General features: G+C 48.0%; 1 protein-coding gene across 2 annotated transcripts; it reads right to left on the bottom strand.

The window, feature by feature from the left end:
• Nucleotides 1-1,550: 1,550 nt before the first annotated feature.
• Sash3 (SAM and SH3 domain containing 3) lies at nt 1,551-16,847 on the bottom strand. Of its 2 annotated transcripts, none has more exons than XM_051178478.1 (8): nt 16,344-16,847; nt 8,552-8,647; nt 8,126-8,272; nt 5,547-5,688; nt 4,171-4,319; nt 3,825-4,034; nt 3,523-3,673; nt 1,551-2,999 (listed from the first exon to the last, which is right to left on the bottom strand). In XM_051178478.1, the coding sequence occupies exons 1-8, from the start codon at nt 16,398-16,400 to the stop codon at nt 2,806-2,808; spliced, it is 1,146 nt and encodes a 381-aa protein (XP_051034435.1). In that variant the 5' UTR covers nt 16,401-16,847; the 3' UTR covers nt 1,551-2,805. The 2 variants fall into 2 exon arrangements, with proteins under 2 accessions (XP_051034435.1, XP_051034436.1); XM_051178479.1 differs by having other exon boundaries at nt 1,551-2,996; nt 16,344-16,846.
• Nucleotides 16,848-21,314: the final 4,467 nt, after the last annotated feature.

Genomic DNA, 21,314 nt, shown 5'->3' with positions numbered 1-21,314 from the left:
GTTGAGAACCACTGTTCTAGGGTTAACAGGAGAAACTGCATTGCTGACATAATTCTCTCTTAAACATATTGACACACAGCAATGATTTTTTTTAGGATTATTTCTCATTTGGAGTTTATAGGATTCATGCTTTTTCCATTTTAGGGGTCAGGTTGACAAGGGGTTGGTTATGGAGTTTTTGTTTAGAAGTTAAATCGCTTCAATCTTTCTCCAGACCCCTGCACTTAGGTTGAACTGGTGGTGAGGTTTCTTTAGTATTGAAAGTCAGGAAATTGCCTTGCCAGTTCCCACAATCAAGTTGGCTATGCCTTTGTGAGGGCCATTGCCTTGGGCTCATTCTTGCTTTCTGATGCTATCCCTAGCAGGTCCCAGAGGTAATGGTATACAAATGCTATATTGGTCACTGTGAAGTTATAGGAAAAGGTGAAGCCTACATATTGAGTACTATAGAATTCCATTTATTTAAGTACTTCCTGGAGGAGGAGTCTTGGCTGAGTCCAGAGGGGAGGCAGTTCCTTCCCACTTGATTGTGTTCTTGGCTGAATAATAATGCAATGTGGCCACTGTTGTGTGAGAAGTGAAGGTAGGTTCTATTGTGAGAGAGAGCTGGGAGAACCACTTTTTTTTTCCCAGCTTGGAAACCTCATACATCATCCTGAATTTCCTGAAGGGGGTGGGGGGGTGGGCTTTCTGGGACTATGGGACTATAGATCCATCAGTGTGCTTTTTCGCCATGACTTATATTTCAATGTCCTTGGGCCCTGTGGTCCGAATACAGCCTTCCACCCCTGTGAAATGTCTGGGTGGGAAGTTCAGAGAGTGAGAGAAGTTGGAAGGTTACCAGTAGGGACTAGGGCCTCTGCCATATGTTGGCCCACATTGCCAAAGGGATTGGGCACAGGTGGGAAAGAGAATGGTGAGGGTCTGTGATGAGCTGCCCAGAACCAGCCTAGAGTGGTCTTAGGGGGTGTTAATGAGATAAGGAGTCTCTAATTGAGAAAGGAGGCAGTGGAGCTGGTATGTGACAGTGCCAGGAGCTGCTTCCCTGATGGGAAGAAGGAAAATGAGCCTGTCGTCTTGAATTGGACAGTAGCTGACCAGACTGGAACCCTTTCATCTAGTGTTTAGTAGATAGAAGTCTGTCCCTGGGGCTGATAATCTACAAACGACAGAGCTCAGGACTGCCCGAACTACCCTAGATTCCTTAGAAGGCCCTTATCTCCATTATCAGCCTCCATTATAATCAGAGTTGGCACCCTCAATCAACCCTTGAAATCCAACATCTCCTAAGTATTTGAGGATCAGCAGAGCCTGTGGATATGGGCATCTGAGCCCTATTCTCAGTAGGGATATTTGGAGGGAAGGATGGAACCAGCTGGAGCTTTAGATGGAGAGTTAGATTAGCAGAGTCAAGGTGTCTTGCATCCTCAAGATGGGGAAAGATGGCCCTGAAAGGACAACGAATGGCTATTTTGCCAAGATCACCTTTAAAGACCTTTCTGACCCTCCCCAAACCCTCGGCCCCTAGGAAAGAAAACAGGAGACTGTAATTAAGTTCTATTGCTATTTATTGTTACTAACGTCTTTCCCTGATAACCCCTATTTACAATCATTCGAGTGCTTCACCCAAACTAGATTTTACAAAACTTCTTGGTAGTAGATCAGAAGCATGCCCACTTACTAAGGCTTACCTGTGGTGAGCACAGTTGACCCTGCATCTGGAAGAGCTGCTCTTCCTACTGAAGTGGGGGGGGGCAGTAATAGATGTGATGATCTCCCCGCCCTTTGGAGGTAGGGTACTAAAACCTTTAGTGGAGCAATGTTGGGTTGAGTGGAGCCTCCATTGTCAAGCAAAAGGCTTCTTTTGCTTGTGAAGATCTCCATTAAGGACCAAATCTGGGCCCATCCCTGCATCTGGCTTGCACAGAGGCAGTCGTGTCATTCAACCAGCCTGTGGGAAATCTTTCAATGGGACACTTATCATATGAGATACAGGCATTGTTTTATGCTGGGTGAAGGTACTGCTCAGTTTGAGTCCCATGGGAAGGTATGACATAGATGAGAAGGACAAAGTATTTCATTGGAAAGCCAGAGGCCCCTCCAGCCTCCTCAAGATGCCCACTGATGTCCTGGATGGTAGGCAGTTGGAGAGCACATATTTAAAGATATAGACTGTCAGCCAGTGGGACCTTCAAAACCTCCCATTTGAATCTTGGCCAGGCTGAAGCCAAAAGAAGGGCAGGCATATCGTTCAAGTCTCATGGTGACTTAGTGGTCTCTAAAACGCTGAGAAGGATAGTGGGAATAGTATGTGTGGCTTCCTTCAAACCTCATTTAAGGAATTCTGGATTCGCCTATAGCCAACTGAGGTCCTTTGAAACAGCCAGCTTCCCCAGGGCTATGAGACTGGTTTGAAACAGTGGTTTGGTGTTCTTCTTAGAAGCAGTGTGGCTGTGGTGTGTGGGTAAGAAGGTTTGGGGGGCCTTGGTCGTAGGGAATGGCTAGGTCCCTTGCTGCTCCACTTGCATGGCCATAGTGAGAGAATGGGAGGTGCCAGAAGGGGCCATACTGTCAGTCACTGGTGGAGGACAGGGTCCAGAAGATGGGATATGCCTTTGGACAGCCCCTTATCCACTTTACCTGAGCCTGTAGCACCCTGCCAGGGCCTTCAGCCATAAGCTTCCCTGGTGACACAGAGCCAGATTCTGCACCAGTCCTCTCTGGTCCTGAGCCATTCTAGAAGGCCACACCCATCCCCACAGTCTCTGCAGCTAGGGCTCAGCCTGGGCCTTTGCCATCTTCCCTTCAAGGTGCCCCAGCCAGGGAGAGACCCTGCAGCTGCTCTTCCGTGCCTGCCAGCTCCGCCTCATCACGCCCACTCTCTGAGCCCTCAAAGCAGCCAGAGTCACGTGGGATGTCCACCTTGGGGTCTGACACGGTATGCAACACGGGCTCCTGGCTGCTCTCAGCACCCTCTTCAGCCTCTTCACTGCCAGCTGCTAGGAATGAAGACAAAATGGAGAGACTGGGTGCAGTTGAGGTTGGGATAGCAGGGTGTTTTCAGACTGGTCATGGGCTGGGACCTCTGGGCAGTGTCCTGTAGGCAGTCAGCTCGTCTGACTCCCTTTTCTACCTCTGCTTCTCTTCTTCCCACTTCCAGCGTAGAAGGTGGGAGCTGTTCCCCGGCCCAAGAGCTCAAACCTCTCCAGAACTGAGAGGGAGCCAGGCAACCTGGACTTGGTCTCTGGGGCTATTACTTAGCTTCATGCAAATGCCCTGTTTTCTCTGCCCTTAATCTCCCCTCTGATCCAGAGAGGGTTGGGCCTGATTACTCCTGTGACACCATCCCCTACCCCTACCCCAAGAAATTTTCCTGGAAACACCAACTCAAGTGAGGAAAAGCGTCTTCCTACTGCAAGGGAGGAGGGTGCCTTTGGGACAGAGCATGGTCAGAGCACAGGGCCTGGAATGCCAGTGAGAACCTATGGCCACCCCCCCACCACCACCACCAAAGCCACTCACTGTCATAGTCCAGCAGCAGCTCTGCAGCTGTGAGCAGCTTGGCCCGGTGCTGTGGGTCCATGATGTTCAGCTCATTGAGGTGTGTTTCCCGCAGCTCTTTGAAGTCTTCCAGTGTCTGGTAGCCATTGAGCAGCAGGGTGGATGTGTGCTCCTGGGGGACAGAGACAGGCCATCAGCAGTTTCCTTTACAAGCCACCTTGTCTGGAACTTTTCCCTTACACATAGCTATCCCCTTGGCCCCCATCCCAGTGGCAATTATGCCTCCTTCACTTCCAGACACAAATGCAAGTCCAAACTCAAACCTCCAGGCCAATGCGCTCCAGCAGCTCATGCAGAGTCTTCGGCTTGGGCCTCTTGCCCTTGCTCTGTCGGCGGCTGGGGCGCACGGGCTCCACAGCCTCCTCGGGCAGCACATCCACATAGATGAATTTGAAAGAGCCCAGCTTGCCATTGAGAAGGCCCAGCCATGTGCCCACAGGTGGCTTTTCTATGATCTGGATAACATCTCCTTTCTGTGGGGACGGAGAGCAGAAGAGAGCAGGGGGGGGAGCACTTGGCTTCTGCTGACACTTTTCATACTTTGTTTTGTTTTCTTCCTTTGCAGCTGAAGCCTGCCAGGCTCTGGAGGGGCCCAGGTACCAACTTTACCTGCAGTTTCAGTGAGTCGTGGTCATAAGGGCTGGGAGTAAAGTCAGTGTGGACTCGAGCACGTCCACAGAAAGGCCCTGTGTACTGGGGAGCAGGTGTCTCCTCCATGAAGCTTCCAGAGCCTGGGCCAGGGCTACAGAGTTCACTGCCTGCAGAACACAGAGAGAGAGGAAGCATGTCTTTGTCCCAAGGCAGCTGGGGTAGGCAGTGCCTAGTAGGGGCACTACAGGAAGCTCCTAAGGAAACACCCTTGTGACAGAAACTGAACTTGTGATTCAGCTCAAGCCCCTTAGCCACTCTGGTGAAGCGTGGCTTTCTACCTCTAGGCCTTCAGACAATGAAGAGTTGATAGCTAGACAGTTGGCTCATAGAGACTATCGGATGGGCAAATCTGGAGCAACTCTGGGGGCCCAGCAACTCTCCAGGTAGGCCAAATGACACCCCCACGGCCTTTTTTATACTTGGTGCCATTGGCTCTACCATACTATATGCTCCTTCCACACAGGACGACCTACCTTGCAGCATTCTTTTACTTTCTCTATTTTATAAGACTGAACGTTTAGTAACAAGGCCTTATGAAAATGCTGGCACACTCTTTCTACCCAAGAAGAGCAGGGTGATGGGAATTTTGTTTTTGTTTTTATTTTTCAAGACAGGGTTTCTCTGTGTAGCTTTGGAGGCTGTCCTGGAACTAGCTCTTGTAGACCAGGCTGGTCTCGAACTCACAGAGACCCTCCTGCCTCTGTCTCCTGAGTGCCGGGATTAAAGGCGTGCACCAGCCATGTCTGGCTGGGTGATGGGGATTTTAAGGGGATTTCAATGGGAGGCAGAGAGAGGGCAACACGAGTGGGATGAGCCTGGGGGACTTCCAGGCAAAGCAACTCTTGCCTAACTCCTGAGCTATTAGAGGATCTGAGAGCCAAGAGGCTGACTCTTTAGAACTGGAAAATCCATCTCTGGACTTCAAGGTGGGGTGTTTCAGATAGTCAAGGGGCTGTGTAGCCTGTAGGTCCCCTTGGACAACTGAGTACAGGCTGGTCCAAGAGGACAATGACGTTCTTCCTCTGCTTGTGGTTCTTTCCAGGCCTGAGATAGCAAGTGGAAGCCCCTGCAAAGTAGATCTGAGTTCAATACTGGGTCACTTGGCAAGTCATTCAACTTCTTTGTGCCTCAGTTTGCACATCAACAAAGTGGGGATGATAGTATAGGCCCTGTCATGTTAGGAGGAAGATTGAATGTGAAGTGGGTCGAAAGGTTCCAGTCAGTAGAAGACAAATATTCATTTCTCTTTCAACCCTTTCCCAGAAAAGCCCTGGGCACTGTCCCAGTCTTCTTCCCTCCAGAGCTGGCAGATGTCCACTCACTTCCCTGCTTACCTGTTGATGTCTGCCGACTGAGAGCTGGCAGTTCACGTTCCTCCTGCTCAGAAAAGGCTAGGGCCATCTTCTCAGGCCCGGGGCTGTCCAGGCTGCAGTCTGGAGATGTTGGGGAGGCTGAGCCCTCCTCCAGTGTGTCTCCCTATAAGAAGAGTGTTGGAAGCTCTGAGAAGCCTTGCTGTGACCAGCCAGTCCCCAGTACAGTAAAACTGGGCATGAGTTTGGTTCAGATGATAGTTTTGTTACCCACAGGTTCCGTGGCTACATTCTGAACCTTAGTTTCCTCTTTTGTAAAAATGAGAATGGCAGATCCGGTTCTCCTACATCACAGAAAGAGGCTTCCAGGGTACTGAGTGGACATACTCTGTCAGTTTCCAGTTTTAGTGGACATGTAGAAGACACCAGAGTGACTAAAGTTGGACATGGGACTGTTGCTCATGACATGGTCAGGCAGACAATTATGTCTGAGAATAATTGTCCACATTCTTGTGTGCCAGGCTTGTCTGCCACTTCATCTAATCCTCATAGTAACAGTTGAAGATAAGTAGTATGGTTAGCCTGAGTTTTAAGATAGTAACTTTGCCAAGGCCTGTGGGAAAAGGCAACCAAGTTGTCTGGCCCCAGAGCTCCTTCTATCTCAACTCAGTGCTTCTGAGCATGTGTTCTTTAGCAGCTGGTTCTCTTCAACTAAAGGACTGGGTGATTTGCCAATTCCTTTTTGTGGATGTTCCACATCAATGGGCAACATCTGGGTACCATTACATGTCCCTGGATGAGTTGTCAGAAGAGATATTTAGGTTATTTCCATTATGTAAATAGTATACACACATCAGCAACATGTGTAAAAATAAGGGGTTGTGCTGGAATTAGGAGATGATGGATTTTGAAGATGTTTACCATCACCCAACTTGATACAAGCTAAAATGATTTGGGAGAGGGAGACTCAATTGGGAAAATGCCTCCATAAGATTGGGTTCTAGGGTGTTTTTTTAAATTAGTGATTAATGGGGAAGGGCCCAGCCCATTGTGGATGTTTCTATCCCTGGTCTGGTAGTCCTGGGTTCTATAATAAAGCAGGCTGAGCAAGCTGTGAGGAGCAAGCTATTAAGCAGCACTCCTCCATGGCTTGTGCATCAGCTCCTGCTTCCAAGTTCCTGCCAGGCTTGATTTCCGATCCTGGCTTCCTTCAATGATGAACAGTGATGTGGAAGTGTAAGCCAAATACATCCTTTCCTCTCCAAGTTGCTTTGGTCAATAGTGTTTCATTACTGCAATAGTAACCCTAATTAGGACAACTGTTGTTTCTAATAGGACATATTTGATTTAAAGTGCTCTGTCTTTCTCTCTCTCTCTGTCTTTCTCTCTCTGTCTCTGTCTCTGTCTCTCTCTCTCTCTCTCTCTCTCTCTCTCTCTCTCTCTCTCTCTCTCTCTCCTGTGTGTGTGTTTGGTAGCATTGGTGATCAAACCCAGTGCTTTGCACATGCGAGGCACTGATTTCTGTTACGTCTATCGAAGCCGATTTCTAATAATTCATGACAGTTAACCAACTGCCCTCACAAAGCTAGTTGAGCTGGCTCCAGGATTCAAGACACCTCATGAAGGAGCTACAAGCACGAGCAGCCCACCCAGTGCTCTAGGCTACTGGGGCTATGCCTGCTCCACAGCTCTCTCTATCACTTTCCTCCAGGGCTGAAGTTAGCAACCTCCACTTTCTCTACACTCTGAGTTAATGAAGGTTCAACCAATCAATTCCTTTCTTTCTTTCTTTCTTTCTTTCTTTTTTGCAGGTTTTATTTTGTAATTTATATGTGTATGTGTGGGTGGGGTCATGTAGGGGTTATATGCATGTCAGTGCAAGTGCCTCTGGAGACCAGGAGAGGTTGTTGGAGACTTTGGAACTGGAATTACAGGTGGGTTTAAGTCAGCCACCATGGCTGCTGGAAACCAACCTTTTGCTCTCTGAAAGAATAGTAGACACTCTTAACTGCCGAACCATCTCTTCAGCCCCACAGTCTGACTTTCTGATGGTTACAAAAGTGACACCATTCAGTGGGAGCCACACATTGAATCTTGAATTTGGATCCTTGCCCAGGCTGGCACTATATAGTGTGATCCTATCTGGTGATACTGGGTAGCAACAGTGAGTCATAGCTCTCCATCAGCCACATGGTAAACAGAGGAGCGTCTGGAATTTTCTCTGTTTTCCTGGAATTGGGCCCTTTTAAATCAATCCCAGCTTCTTCCAATCAGAGTTTGAGGCTGGATACATTCGGCTCGGGAGAGCTCATCTTCCTTTCAGCTGCCCTCGCTCTGTTGCCCAGACTTTCATCTGTCCTCAAACTCAGTCCTTTCCTAGCCAGCCTCCTATAGCCATAGCTAGTGATAAAACACCCCCCCCACTTCCTCTACCCCCAACCCCCATGCCCCGGCCTCCACCTCCATGTGAACACCCTGTTTGCACTGAGCAGAACCTGCACCATCTCAGCAGTGGCTCTGCAGGTGATCGTGCTCACTTCCCTGCAAGAGCGGCCTCCTTAGATGTCTTTGACCTCACCCTACCCTTGGATTCCAGGCCTCACCATCTCCTCTGACAGAGCCTTCACCATCATCTTGCCCATTTTCCTGTTCATGGTTCGGGAAATGACTGCCCTCCACTTCTTTCCCAACTTTTTGCCACTCTTCCCAGAATCCTCTGGGGTAAGAACACCTGAGTCATCTTCTGGAATCTGTGATGACAACAAAAGAAGAGGTTCAGGGACCTTGGCAACACTGGCTTGGATCCAGGTCTTGGAATACAAAGAAGTCTTCAGGCCCCTGGATTGGGTGGAGGTGATAGGATGGAGAGTGCCCCACCCCCTACTCCTATTCCCTTTTGGTGCTTAGGAGAAGTGGCCCTTCTGAGTTAAGGAAACTGTCCCAATGACACTAATTCCTCCTATTTCCCCTCCACCCCTCCACCCCCACTTCCCCTACTCAATATAGGCCCAAGAGTCTCTGAAACTCACATTATCATCCAGGTTAAATTCCTTCTCGCTCACCACAGGGGAGCTGGGCTTGGATTTGGCAAAATCCTTAAAGCTGCTGGAGCGTTGAAGCGAGAGCTGGAAGAAGCAGAAATGCTGTAATTATTGGTGCTAAAATGACTGCTCAAGGGTAGATCTCTTCTCCCTTCTGGGCACATACACCCGCATCAGGGCTGGGCAGAGCAACATAAACCCTGAGGTGAAGAGACAACATGCATTGTTCTTCATTCTATCCCTGGCCTCACAACAAAGGACTTCTGGCCTCAGGTGCCTCATACCTCAGTGCTCCAGACTAAACCTAAAACTTCCCACCAGCCCCTGAAATTTGGTTCCAGAACTCCAGCATGAGAGTCAATGGGTCAGAATCAGTGTACACGTCAGCATCTGTGAAAAAGTCATAAGTGAACTAGTGTGTTAGAGCCAGGTTGCGATCACAGCGACAGGGGCAAACATATCCAGGCCTACAGCCTGATGAACTTTTGTCCCAGGAACACAAAGACAATCCCTCCAGATGCCTGGCATGACACTTTCTAGAGAAAACACAGTAGAGGCTTCCTTATACAAGGCATCTATAGATTGGGCTCATAAACATCTAGAACAGAATTCAGTTCAAGAAAGCCACCATTTGTCTCTTGATTCATCTCAGCTTTTAATCTTGGCCACCAGTGAGAGAAGCTGGCAAGTGCTGATTTTTGCCTGTGTTTGGACTTCAATGCATGACCCGTTGTTTGTGTTGATGAGATTATCATGTGCATGCTTAGATATCACCCTGAAAACAGGACGAGCCAGGTAAAGGGGGAGGGCACTATAGATACAAATAGTTGAGGCTAAGCCTGTGTCGCGATAGATAAACAGACAAAGCCAACAGACACACACAGGAACCAGAGTTCACAGATGGCCAGACAGATAAAGTGGGGATAGACCTCAGACACCCAAGATAAGGGCTTGAGGAACCAGAGCTCCAAACCCCCACTAAAGCTGAAGGGTTCACATCCTTCTTCCTACTCAATGGGGGTGTGTCCAGTGACAACCCCCAGATCAGGGGGTGACAGCGCTTGCCCCTCCAGTGCAGTTTGTCTTAACTCCTAGAGACTGCACTGTAGCTGTCTGGTACATTTGCTGGGTCTTGACCAAAGCTGAATCAGCAACTGGTTTTCAGGGTCATGTATTCCTAGAGGTAGTTGGCCAGAAACTAGGTCAGCAGTTAAGCCAAGCAGAAACCAGCATCATTGGGGGCACATAGGTGGGTGCCTGGAGCCTCAGTTGGTAAGTTTCCTTTGTGATACCTTTGAGACCTGGATAGAGGGGCTGTGAGTGGGTATACAGAGAAGAATATCTGACCATGGGGTGATTCCCATGATTCCCATGCGTCTCCTCTCCATCCTCAGCACCCCTCCCAAGGCTCTTTCCTCCTTTCCTTTCTTTCTTCCCCCTCTCCTCTACTTTCCATCCATTTTCTTTTCGTGTATGGTAGGATGCAGCTGCCTGGATAACTTCCCCCTCTTATTGCAGGGAAAAGAGGGAACAGAGAGAGGGTGGGCACCAAGCTGGCTTGGGCCCAAAGAGAGCAGACTAGGTTGCTATTTATAGGCCAATGGGGCCTATTGTGGCCTTCCCTCCACAACTGCTTAACCTAGACTCCAGAGAGGGAGGCGGGAGGCTGAGAGTCGCCCCTGAAGCCCCAGGGACTAATGAGGCTGGAAAGCGAGCCAGAGGGCAGATGTGGGGTGGGAAAGTAAGCTTTGTTAGGAAGAGTAAGCTTATTGCTAGGCTGTTCTCTAATCGAAGCTCTTCCTCCAGACCCTTTCCTGGTATTAATTTGCAGGCTGTGAAGCTGGGAGGAGAGGCCTTTGACTCCCAGGCGTCTGTCATGGCCCCTCTGTGTTAGCTTAAGCCCAATGCAGGAGACAACCCTTTCAAAAGGGCCATGGAGGTAATTCTGGGGCTTGGGCCCAGCTGGCCACTCTTTAGTCCAGATCAACAAACAGGACAGGCACATGTTCTTCAGGTGATTAGCAGCAAGAGTCAGCTAAGAGGTCTTTTGCCAGGCGGTCCTCCATCCTCAGAAGCAGCCACAAATACCCTGGCTGACTTTGGCTAACCCTGGGATAGCCTAGTCAAAAGGTGAGTTGAAATCCATGAGCTCATTTTTTGTTTATCTGTCCCCCCACTTTGGGGGTGAAGCCTGGCTGGGAGTCGTTGCGGGCAAGAAGGAAGTACTATGTACTGGTGGCCTCTTTTTCAAGTCTAAGGAGAGCATGTGGGCCTCTTGGAAACAGCTCCACTTTGTGCAGTGGGTGTTGCTAAGTTCAACTCTGCTATGACTCTGGTATGTGTGGCCCCAGATGACTTATTTAACCTTTCAAACCTCAGTTTCTTCTTTTCCACCACTGACCAGCTATTGAAGTTACTATTTTCTCTGTGCTGTTGTTTCCTCATTAGTAAAATGATGACAAAACCTCTACTGCTCTGAGCTGTTGTCAAGATGAACTAAGTATCCATCCAGTGCTGGGAACATCACCTGGCACATCTGCCCCTCCTGGGATGCTGATTTATGTTTAGCCTTTGTATGACCCATCTGCAAACTTTGTTGTTGTTATTGTTTTCAAGTCAGGATTTCTCTATCTAACAGCTCTGGCTGTCCTGGAGTTTTCTTGCGGACCAGGCTGAACTTGAACTCACAGAAATCCATGGGCCTCTGCCTCCAGAATGCTGGTACCAAAGGTGTGCTTCACCACACCCGGCCTCATCTGCAATCTCTCTCTCTCTCTCTCTCTCTCTCTCTCTCTCTCTCTCTCTCTCTCTCTCTCTCTCTCTCTCTCTCTCTCTGAGACAGGGTTTCTCTGTGGCTTTGGAGGCTGTCCTGGAACTAGCTTTTGAACTCACAGAGATCCGCCTGCCTCTCCTTCTCAAGTGCTGGGACTAAAGGCCACTACTGCCTGGCTCATCTGCAAACTCTTAACCTGGACATTTTCCCATCTATAACACTCTATACTTCCAGTAACTGCCTGAAAGAAATCTCCTTTCGATTTTAGTTTACCTGGAGACAACACAAATATCCATCAACTGTAGAATGGATTCATTGTGTCAAGAGTCATACAGGAGGACAGTAACCAGCAATGCAACTATCTCAGTAATGTTCTTTATTCCTAAAACATGAATAAATCTCACCAACACACAGTTGATGAAAACTGGTCAGCTTCCCCCAAAAGTATGACTCATAATTCTTCCTCCACAAAGTTCAAAGCATGGGGGAGCTCATTTATGCTGTCGGAAGTCAGCAAAGTGGTTACTCTTGGGGAAGGGGGTATGTGGTGACAAGTAAGGTTGTGAGAGAAACTTCTGGAAATTCAGAAATGGTTTATTTCATGAGCTGAGTGCTGCCTACCTGAGGATATCCACTTTATGGAAACTCACCATATGGATATCATACTCAGAAGAAAAAGGGGTTTCTACTCAAGTTTCAAAGGCAGCACCCCTACAGAAGTTCTCCTCTGATCACCCCTCATAGCTTTACACTACCCCAGGTGGCTCACCTCTCTTGCATTTCCCCCAGAATTGTGCTCTAAGCTACTTCAGTGATCTAGGCCCTAGCCTCTGTGTGTATGTGAAACCATCAAAGGAAGGTTCACCGCCACCCATATGCCCAACAGCTTGCCAGGTTCTTCATATATGTCAGCCTACTCCAGCATCACCACCTCCATATTACATCCCCACCTCTCAGTGAAGGAAATGGAGATGCAGAGAAACTAAGTGTTCTAGGCAGAGTCCCATGGCTTGCAGAGGAGACACAAGAGCAGGGCATTCCTAAACCCAAGTCTGGGACTTGACACTGGAAGGCCGTTTGCATTCCTGGGCTTGTGCTACTTCATAGCTAGCGAAGTCACTTCCACACCAAGATAGAAATGGGCTGAGTACAGAGATGACTACAAGTGCTGTTTGCATGGAGACACCAGGAGAGCAGGTCAGAACAACTGTGAAGGAAAGACTCAGGCTTTCTAGGAAAATGCACATTTAACCAGACTCAGGCAGGAGATGGGATACTCCTCCACTAGGAGCTAGGAAACATTCGAATGAGAGTGAGAAGCTAGGGGTAATCTGAGGTGATGTAATGGTGGATAGGTCCTAAGTTGTTCAGGCAGGCAAAGCAAAAAGGTCATGGAAGGTTTTTGCTAGCCATGTCCCTGTGGACAATGGTGAGCCACGAGTTGAATGGCATTTATCTGAAATGGTTAGGACCAAAAGTGTTCCACATTTCAGAGTGCTTTGATTTTTGAGACAGAGTTTCTCTGTGTAACTGCTCTGGCTGTCCTGGAACTCACTTGGTAGAACAGGCTGGCCTCAAACTCACAGAGATCCTGTTGCCTCTGCCTCCTGAGTGCTGGGATTGCAGGGAGTACCAATACCACCCGGCTTCAGATTTTGATTTTTTGAGGTAGTGTCTCATGTAGCCCAGGCTGGCCTCTAATTTGCTATGTAGCAGAGGATGACCAATATTCAAGTGGTAGAGAATGGTGCCTCTACCTCTTAAATCAATATTCATTACAGATTACATCTGTGGCTACCATGCTCAGTTTACATGGTGCTGAGGATTAAACTGAGAGCTTTATGAATGCTAGATGAGCACTCTAGTGGCTGAGCCACATCTCTAGCCCTTCCAATATAAAAAAAATCTAATATTTTCAGGTATATTTATAATGAGATTTTTTTTGATGATGAGACATCTATACATGAATTTCATGTGTATTTCATATATTCCTTATATGTATATTTTGAAGGTAATTTTATATAACACTTATAGTGTGCCCGTGTTTTGACTATGACCTATCATACGAGGTCAAGTGTGGAATTTTCTACTTGTAGCACCATGTTGACTTTCAGACTCCTTCAGATTTTGAAGCATTTTCATAATGCTGCTCAGTCTGTAGTGAGACTACAAAGCATGTGTTGTTGGAGTGTCATTCTAGAATTGTGACATGGGGGAACACTCTTCTAGTATTTGGGAAGATTTGAGAAGAAATAGACTATAAGGAGGCAATGGCCCAGCACTTGAACACGAGCCTAGGTTCCTTTCCATTTCCCCTGGAGGGAGGCAAGAAAATAGGGATTCATTGGAGAAGGGCAGTCTTTAGGGAAGACAGGTCAAGAACACATCCCTCTCCATTTCTTCAACATCGACATTGATGTTTGATGGAAGTAATAGCAAAGGGAATGCAGTGAGTGTGCACTTGAAGATGATGCAAGTGTCCACAGGGCAGCCAAGGGCCAAACTCTCCCACTCTGGAGCACCCTCCTTCCTTCAGAAGCACAACAGGTGCCATGTACTGAACCTGTTGTCTGTCTCCAAGGCCTACCTTCTCTGTTCTGTTGGCTTGTCTCTCAGTTCCCGGCTACCTGAGTGTATCACACAGAGTTCTCCTATTGATGCACTGAACCTTTTGCTGGTTACTCTCTCCTAGTGTTTCCAGGAGACAAGGGACAAGGGTGTGCAGCAAGAAGGAGGTAAGAGTCTGAAAATAAGCACCTGGGGTTGGATCCTCGAAACTGACAAGCTGCATACGTCATCAGTCTGGGCTTCTGGTGTGAAATCACTATAAAAGTAATACCTTTCCCTGACCTGCAAGGTTGCCCTGACAAGTGAGCAAGCTAAGCCATGAGCAGAGTGCAGAGCCCAGCACATGGCCTCTGGTGAGCCTGGTGGTTCTCCATAGGCCTTGTTTCCTGTACTTCAAAGACTAGAACCATGGTTTATTCTTTACAGTGTGCTCCCTGACTTGGCTCATGCCACAGCAAGCATCCCCTTGTAGGCAGGAGCACATGTGACACACAACTATTATTCCAGTGATCTCTACCTCCTGAGATTAGACTTCTCCTTTTCTTCCAAAGGTGAAGAAGCCGAGGCCCACCGGAACTCAATCAACTGTCCAGGGTCCCAGGGCAGAACATGGCAGGATTCCAAATCCACTTCCTTGCCCCTTGCCCCCAGCACCCTGTCATTAGCAGAAGGAGGAGCTGAGACAGGGACAGGTGGGAGAAGCTTCCTTTGTTTTTGTTCATTCCCGTCTGCCATATCACCTCAGTTGCCCAAGATGGAGCTGGCTACTGTCTCTAGACCTTGGGAAGATGGCACATTTTCTGGATGTTTGGTTGTGCTAAGGGCATTTTTTGAATAGTATGAGGCTTGGGGATGTAGAGGCATGCCCATTTTGGCTCCTGGAGGCTGGCATGGGCTCTGACATGAACTACTCTCCCTTAAAGGATGTGGACCAAAGACTTTTCTTTAAGAGGTTTGAAGGAATTCCCAGAGGCCCATCCGCCGCTGGGTAATTGGATCCAAGAGGGAGGAAAGGGATTTCTTGTTTTGTGTGCCTCAGGGAACTATGAGCCCTTTCTCATACTCTTTCCTCCAGCTTGATTCTCCTGTGGTTTGGGGCCTACCAGTGTCTATACAGCAGTCTCTGTTTCCCTCATGAGCTAGAGAGCAAGGGGAAGTGGCTTGGCTCTGAGGAGTGGCAACCAATGGCAAGCCTTTGGGGCCTAGTTTAGGTGGGGGTAGGGTGGGGGTGGGGGATGACAGGGCCCTGTGTGAAGATTCACAAATCTCCCCTTCCTCCACCTACCACCACTGCAACCTTAGAGAAGCAGCCGAGATGGCGAGCATACAGCTGAAAGTGGCAGCCACCCAGATCCTCAGAGGTGGGACAGGATGCACACCCCAGTGCTCTGAGCTTGTTTCTCAGCTGTCACCCTCTGCCTGGGAACTGACGAGGGGACTCCCCCGTAGTGTACCTGAGTTGAATCCCAGGGGAAACTGGTAGGGCACAGTGAGAGTCCTGGAGGACCCTGACTATGGCTTGGGTGCTTCGATCTAGTCAGGCCTGCTTCGGAATGTTTCTGTACTCTCTCTCACTAGACATGCAGGCCAGACAGAATCCTACAATAAAATGAACACTAGACATACAATCAGAGCAACCTGCACATGACAGAGTCTTCAAGACTCTTCCAGTCTAGCTGCTGCCTCAGGAAGATGAACACCTCGGCCGTCCATGACAGCTATCTTCCTTCCTGGCCTTTGAAATCTCCCTCCCCCACCAAAACTTTCCTCCTCAGTTCTCACACCTACTCACCGTGTCATCAGCTTCATTTCTCATTTTTCATAAGGTCTCCCACCCAGAAAGAACCCGTGTAACCCTCCCAAATTCCAGTGCATTTTGGTGGGCCCTTCTGAGTCTGAAAACAGTGGCCTGGGGAGCTATAGTTGATATGAGCCCAGTGGGGAGGGGCATGGATCCTGCCAAAAATTAGGGAGCCTGGGCTACCTTGGTTGGGTAGGCCAGTGGGGCCCTTTAGATAAGGTAGCTCCCAAGAGGACACACTTGAACAGAAGTGACACAGAACCAAGCTAAGGGAGACAGAATTAAGTATGTTCTTGGGATTTGACCAGGGCCCTGTATTTTGTAATTCTCAAACTGAGGTCTATGAGTCTAGCCCTTAATTTCTTTAATCTCATGGTTGTGGGATTGTAGTCTATAACTCTACACTTCTAAAAGTCCAATTTATAACTCTGTGCACCAGAGTTTAAAAGTGTCTTCCGTACTCCTACTACTCTAGTGACGGTTGAGCCTATCCCTTTGCTTTCTGGGAGAATGGCCTTCATCTACAAGCTCAACACACTGTCTTGGTTCAACTCCCCCCCTAACAAGAGTCCAGGAGGAGATTGGTGGAGAGTGTGAAGGAGGGCAGGAAGGAGTGAGAGCTAGAAGATGCTCCTCACCTTTTTCTTCTGAGTGGGCTCCTTGTCACTGGCGTTGGAGGGTTTGCGACGCAACATGGTCCTCTACTGCAGTGACACACCTGCTCTGTTCTCCAAGGTGCTGAGATGCAAAGGTCTCTTGTCCAGCCTCACCAGCACCAGTCAGGTGGCCCGGCATAGACTGAGCCTCCAGATGCCACTCTTACTGCTGCAATGGCAACTTGGGGGTGCGGGCCATGGGCACCCAGCAGCAGCAGCAGCAGCAGCAGCAGCAGCATACAGGAAACCTTGCCACGTGACCTACTCTTACAGCAATCATGGCCCCCGCTGGCCTCTAGGGAGGAAGGAAGTCCCAGCTTCAGTCTCCAGAGACTCTGATGCAGACAGATCTTGACTTGAACAATCAGAGAAAAACCCCAATCCTGTTGTCTCATGGCATTCACCAGCAGTTCTTTTCCTCTCTGGCTTATTCAGGCTCTATCCTCACTGAGTAAACTTCGGAAATCAGAAGGCGAGCAACGTCTCTGCCTGTTGAGTAAATGCCCCCAGTCAATTTGCAAATTCAAAGTCATTACTGCTATCACACTTACCATTATGGTCACCCCTATGGCCACCATCTCCATGGCCATCGCTACTGCTACCATTACCAGATAGTCACAATTCTACAACCATGACCTCTACAACTGTCATGGCCAGCATCCCCACTGCTGCCAGCACACCTTAGCGATGAGTGATATTTCCATGGCTTCTATCATTTCCATAGTTGTCACCCTTACAGACATTGCATTCCTGGTGCTCTTAGTACTGCAACTTTCAATAAGCCTGCATCCACAACCCTTACAGTTATCATCCCAGTAAAACTTCACATTTTCATCAGCACACATCTGGCCCTCATTCTAGATGAAGTGTCTATACTCAGCATCCCTCAACGGTCACAAAAATCTGATCACAAGAACAACTAGGAAATATTTCTCAGGCGATGCTGTGTCAACAACAGGTGCCCCATTCAAAAGGCGCTTATCAAATGCCTATGCACCATACCCATCTTGTGAAGTATGTGTGGCAGATGATGACAATGGCAATGATGATTTGCAGAGGTCTAACCCATGGCTTACATATGCCAGGTAATTATGTTACCATTGACCATTTGTGGCAGATGTTTAAATACTTTCAATGACTCCTGTTCACTACGAAGCTACTGGTATGCATCAGATACCCTTTAGTAAATATAGGTGAACAATGAACAGAAATTTCAAAAGTCTCTATAGTCAGCTTCCACATTGTCTAGGTAAATGTCTTTTACTGTTTTCAGCATCTAGCACCTCTGTTTAAACATAAGTCTATTTCTTCCAAAAAACATCATACTGTAAAGGACACATATCATTGGTTTGGGGAGATTTGGGGAGATGGACACATAGAACTTTTTGGAGATGATGATTACGTGTACTCTTTTGATGGTAGTGATAGTTTTATGAATGTAACTTATGAAATTTTATGTTTTAAAAAGTTAACAGTTTACTAAAGTTAATAATACCTCAGTAAAGCTTTTTTTTTTAAAGTTTGAATGAAAAAAACCCAATTTCACAAACTGTTCATATTTGCTTTTCATGTGGAATATATTTATATTTTCTCAAGCACAGGTTCTTGTTTTGTGTCCCAGGCTGGCTTGTAACTTGTGATCCTCGTGGCTCAGCTTCCTAGGTGCTGGGACTATAGATGTGCACCACCGCAACTGGCTGAACTATTAGGAAACTTTGTGATGATATGTGTGCATGTGTGTGTTTATGTGTACACTCAGGATGTGTGCTTCCTGTGCGTTCGTGGAGGCAAGCAGTCTATGCTGACTGTCTTCTTCTATTGCTGTCCACCTTAGTTTTTTTGAGAAAGGGTCTCTCATTGAACCAGGAGCTCATGGTTTTCAGCTAGACTGGCTGGCTAGTGAACTTCTGGGATGCACAGGGCTCTGTCTTCCCCATCCAGTCCTGGAGTTACAGATGTACGTCACTTCATCCAACTTTTATGTAGGTGCTCAGGATCCAAACCCAAGCACAACAGGCAATTTCCTCAAAGAGCCATCCATCCTCCCCAGCCTGAATTACATGATCTTTTAAATGGAATGGCTGCTTAGCATCTGGTTGTGGGAACCCACAATAATTATCTTGTCTTGGTTGATTTTTAAAAAACACACAAGTACTTATTGAAAGTCCTTAAGGTAAAATGTACTCAGTTACATATATAAATTTATTATTAGGTTAAATGTCCAAAGAGTTTGGAATTTCTGGGGTAAGAGATGTGCACCTTTCTTCTTCTTCTTCTTTTTTTTTTCCTTTAGGGTTCTCAAGATAGGATCTCTCTGTGTAGCTCTGTCTGTCCTGGAACTTGCTCTGTAGACCAGGTTGACCTTGAACTCATGGAGTTCTGCCTGCCTCTGCCTCCCGAGTGCTGGGATTAAAGGAGCCTGCCACCACTGTCCGGTGCACATTTTTTTTCTTAATTCAAATACATCTTTATTCTTAGAATAAAATAATTCTTCAAAGAAGGTAGAAGAGAACAAGTAAGAAATAAACTCTTGCAGTGACATGAAAATGAATATTCGTCTTCAGTAGGAGTCTTTCTTACCTGGTTCCCGCCCTCCTTCGTTGTTTTTTCCTAACCTCGTGGAACATCATAAGGAACTCGAACACACACCTTTGCAGGGCTTTCGATTCTCTGGAACTTGTTAAATCCTTGAGCTGGTCTGCCCCAGCTCCCAAGATGTTCTCGTAACTTCCTCCCTGGACCCTACGGCCTTCAAATCATTCATCTGCGAGCTCAGGGAAGAAGGACAAAGTCCATCTCTTTCAAGATAAAACCATATTTCCTCTGGCACTAGTCCAGCCAAACTGCCGGGCTGACTCATGAAAAGATTCTGCCTTCTCTACCTTCTCCATTCCTTTCTTATTGCCTTACATTTTTTCCAGTCCGAAAGTCTTTCCCTGGCTGCCTAGGGGCACCAAGTTAACTGGCTAAGGCTTTGCAGTATGTTTAGAAGCCTGAAAGCTAGGAAGGGAACAGACATTCCAGCCTGCCAGAGGTGTGATGGGGTGTGGTGGGTGGGGTAGGGGTGGGTTCAGACCAGAGGTCATTCTCCCCAGGCTCTGGGATAAAGAGTACAGATGGTTTGTCCAGGAACACCTGAGGCTTACAAGGCCAGGAGTCTGGAAGGCGGGAACAGCTCACAGAGCCTCTCCGGGCCTATGCAGCGTCCCTGGCCGGTACTCAGGATGTGCCCACTTCCTGTTTGCCCAGCCCCAGCAACGAGCAGAGCTCACACACTAACCGCAGAATCTTCAAAGGCTGCCAATAAACCCGGGTGGGCGGTGGGCCTGGGAAAGGGGTAGGGGTGAAGTGGGAGGTAAAGTCATCCAGGGCGGAATACAGAGAAGTGGCAGACCCCAGTCAGGCAGAGCAAGAGTTCTCAGTGCCTCCCTGTCTCTTCTTGCAGATTTGTGTAAGACCCAGTCCGCAGCCTGTGTTCTGGGGGTTCAGGGTCTCCCTCACGCAGACTTGCCTTCTCTCAGCCTTTCTTTCAGTAGATGACCCTGGCTAGAGTCCCAGTGGGTCAAGGTCCCAGGAGCTAATGGGTCCTAAATACTTTTTTAATGGGCTTCTTACCATATTTGCATTTTATAGGTTCTATTCCAGATACACAGAGTCTTCAGCTCAAGAAGTGACCCAGGGCAAAATAGTCGAATGAACAAGACCATGCTCAACTTGATAATGGGCTGACAGGCAGGACACAGGAGCTTGGTCTGGCCACAGCCTTGTGCTAGGCACTTAGTGGAAGGGCAAGAGAAACAGATGGCAATGTCCCTTGCACGTGAGAACTGCCATCCTAGGCAGAGTGGCAGGCTTTCATTTGCCCCGTGCTTGTTCTTTGCCAATTGCTTCATTAGATACTTAATAAGTAGTCTTCAATCCCACTACAACCCTCCCGAGAAGCAAGGGAGGTCGTTTAGGCTAGAATAAATAGGGAGATGTGGCCTAGAAGGAAGTATAAATAATCAGGTAAGGGAACCTTGATTTAACACACAATTGGTGTGGTGTGGTATGTGTATGTTGATTGTGGCTATCCTACTGATAACAAGGTGAGTCTGAACCTTTGGGTAGTGGATGTCGGGGTGCCAAGGTCTCCAGACCCTTGTAAATTGTGTTTACACAGAGCAGGCCCCCACCAGCACACCCAGTGTAAAGTCTCTTGGTAGAGAGATGATCATGGGTGGGATATATAAGGCAGGTGGGATCCAGACGTGTGGATGGACTTGCCTTCCTTATGCCCCTTTATAGGTACATCCCTGCTTTGAGAGATTAAGAGTTTGGATACTGAAGGACACTACATTTCCCCAAAGACGTTTTTCCTTGATGCCTACCCTCAATCCTCCCTACAGTCCAGGTAAAAAAAACTTGTTGGCTTTACAACCCTGCAACCCAGGCACTGTGGTTAGCCCCATTTTTCAGGAAGTCAGGGTACCGTGGGGGTTAAGTGACTTGCTCAAGAGTGCACAGCTAGTACCGATTGGAGCTGAGGCCTAAACACGGGCCATGTCTTGGTTTGGGGCCACCCTATTAAGCATTTGGTTAAGGTGCCTCTGCAGAGTTTTACGAGGGGGACATGAAAGCACTGTGGAGCCTTTTTGCCATGCTTTTTCTCTGTACTGGGACTAGGTTGGGCTGGGCACAGGACTGGATGTCACAGGGCCACCTAGAAGCAGGGGTGTGAACAGGATGAAGAAGGCATCTGAAGTCACATCGGGTGCATTCCAGCTGCAGTAACTAGGGCAGGTTAAGTGAGAATGACGTACAAGGAGGCCCTTGTCATTGTGTCAAGGAGTAAACATCTGTCATAGTTTGTCTACAGAGTTGGGGAAGGGATTGGAGGCACGTCCATTCCCAACAGCTGTCATATAGGTGAACACATACGTGGCTAGGAATGATGAGGACTAGGACAATTGG

Source organism: Phodopus roborovskii, unplaced genomic scaffold (assembly GCF_943737965.1).
Source record: "Phodopus roborovskii unplaced genomic scaffold, PHOROB, whole genome shotgun sequence".
Classification (NCBI taxonomy): Eukaryota; Metazoa; Chordata; class Mammalia; order Rodentia; family Cricetidae; genus Phodopus; species Phodopus roborovskii.
This window is presented reverse-complemented; position numbering and strand designations above follow the sequence as displayed.

Coding starts and splice junctions, on each gene's coding strand:
- Sash3 (XM_051178478.1), bottom strand. CDS start 16,400: ATGTTGCGTCGCAAACCCTCCAACGCCAGTGACAAGGAGCCCACTCAG. Junction 4,035..4,170: donor ACGACTCACTGAAACTGCAG/GTAAAGTTGGTA, acceptor CCGTCCCCACAG/AAAGGAGATGTTATCCAGAT. Junction 3,000..3,522: donor GCTGCTGCTGGACTATGACA/GTGAGTGGCTTT, acceptor CTTCATTCCTAG/CAGCTGGCAGTGAAGAGGCT.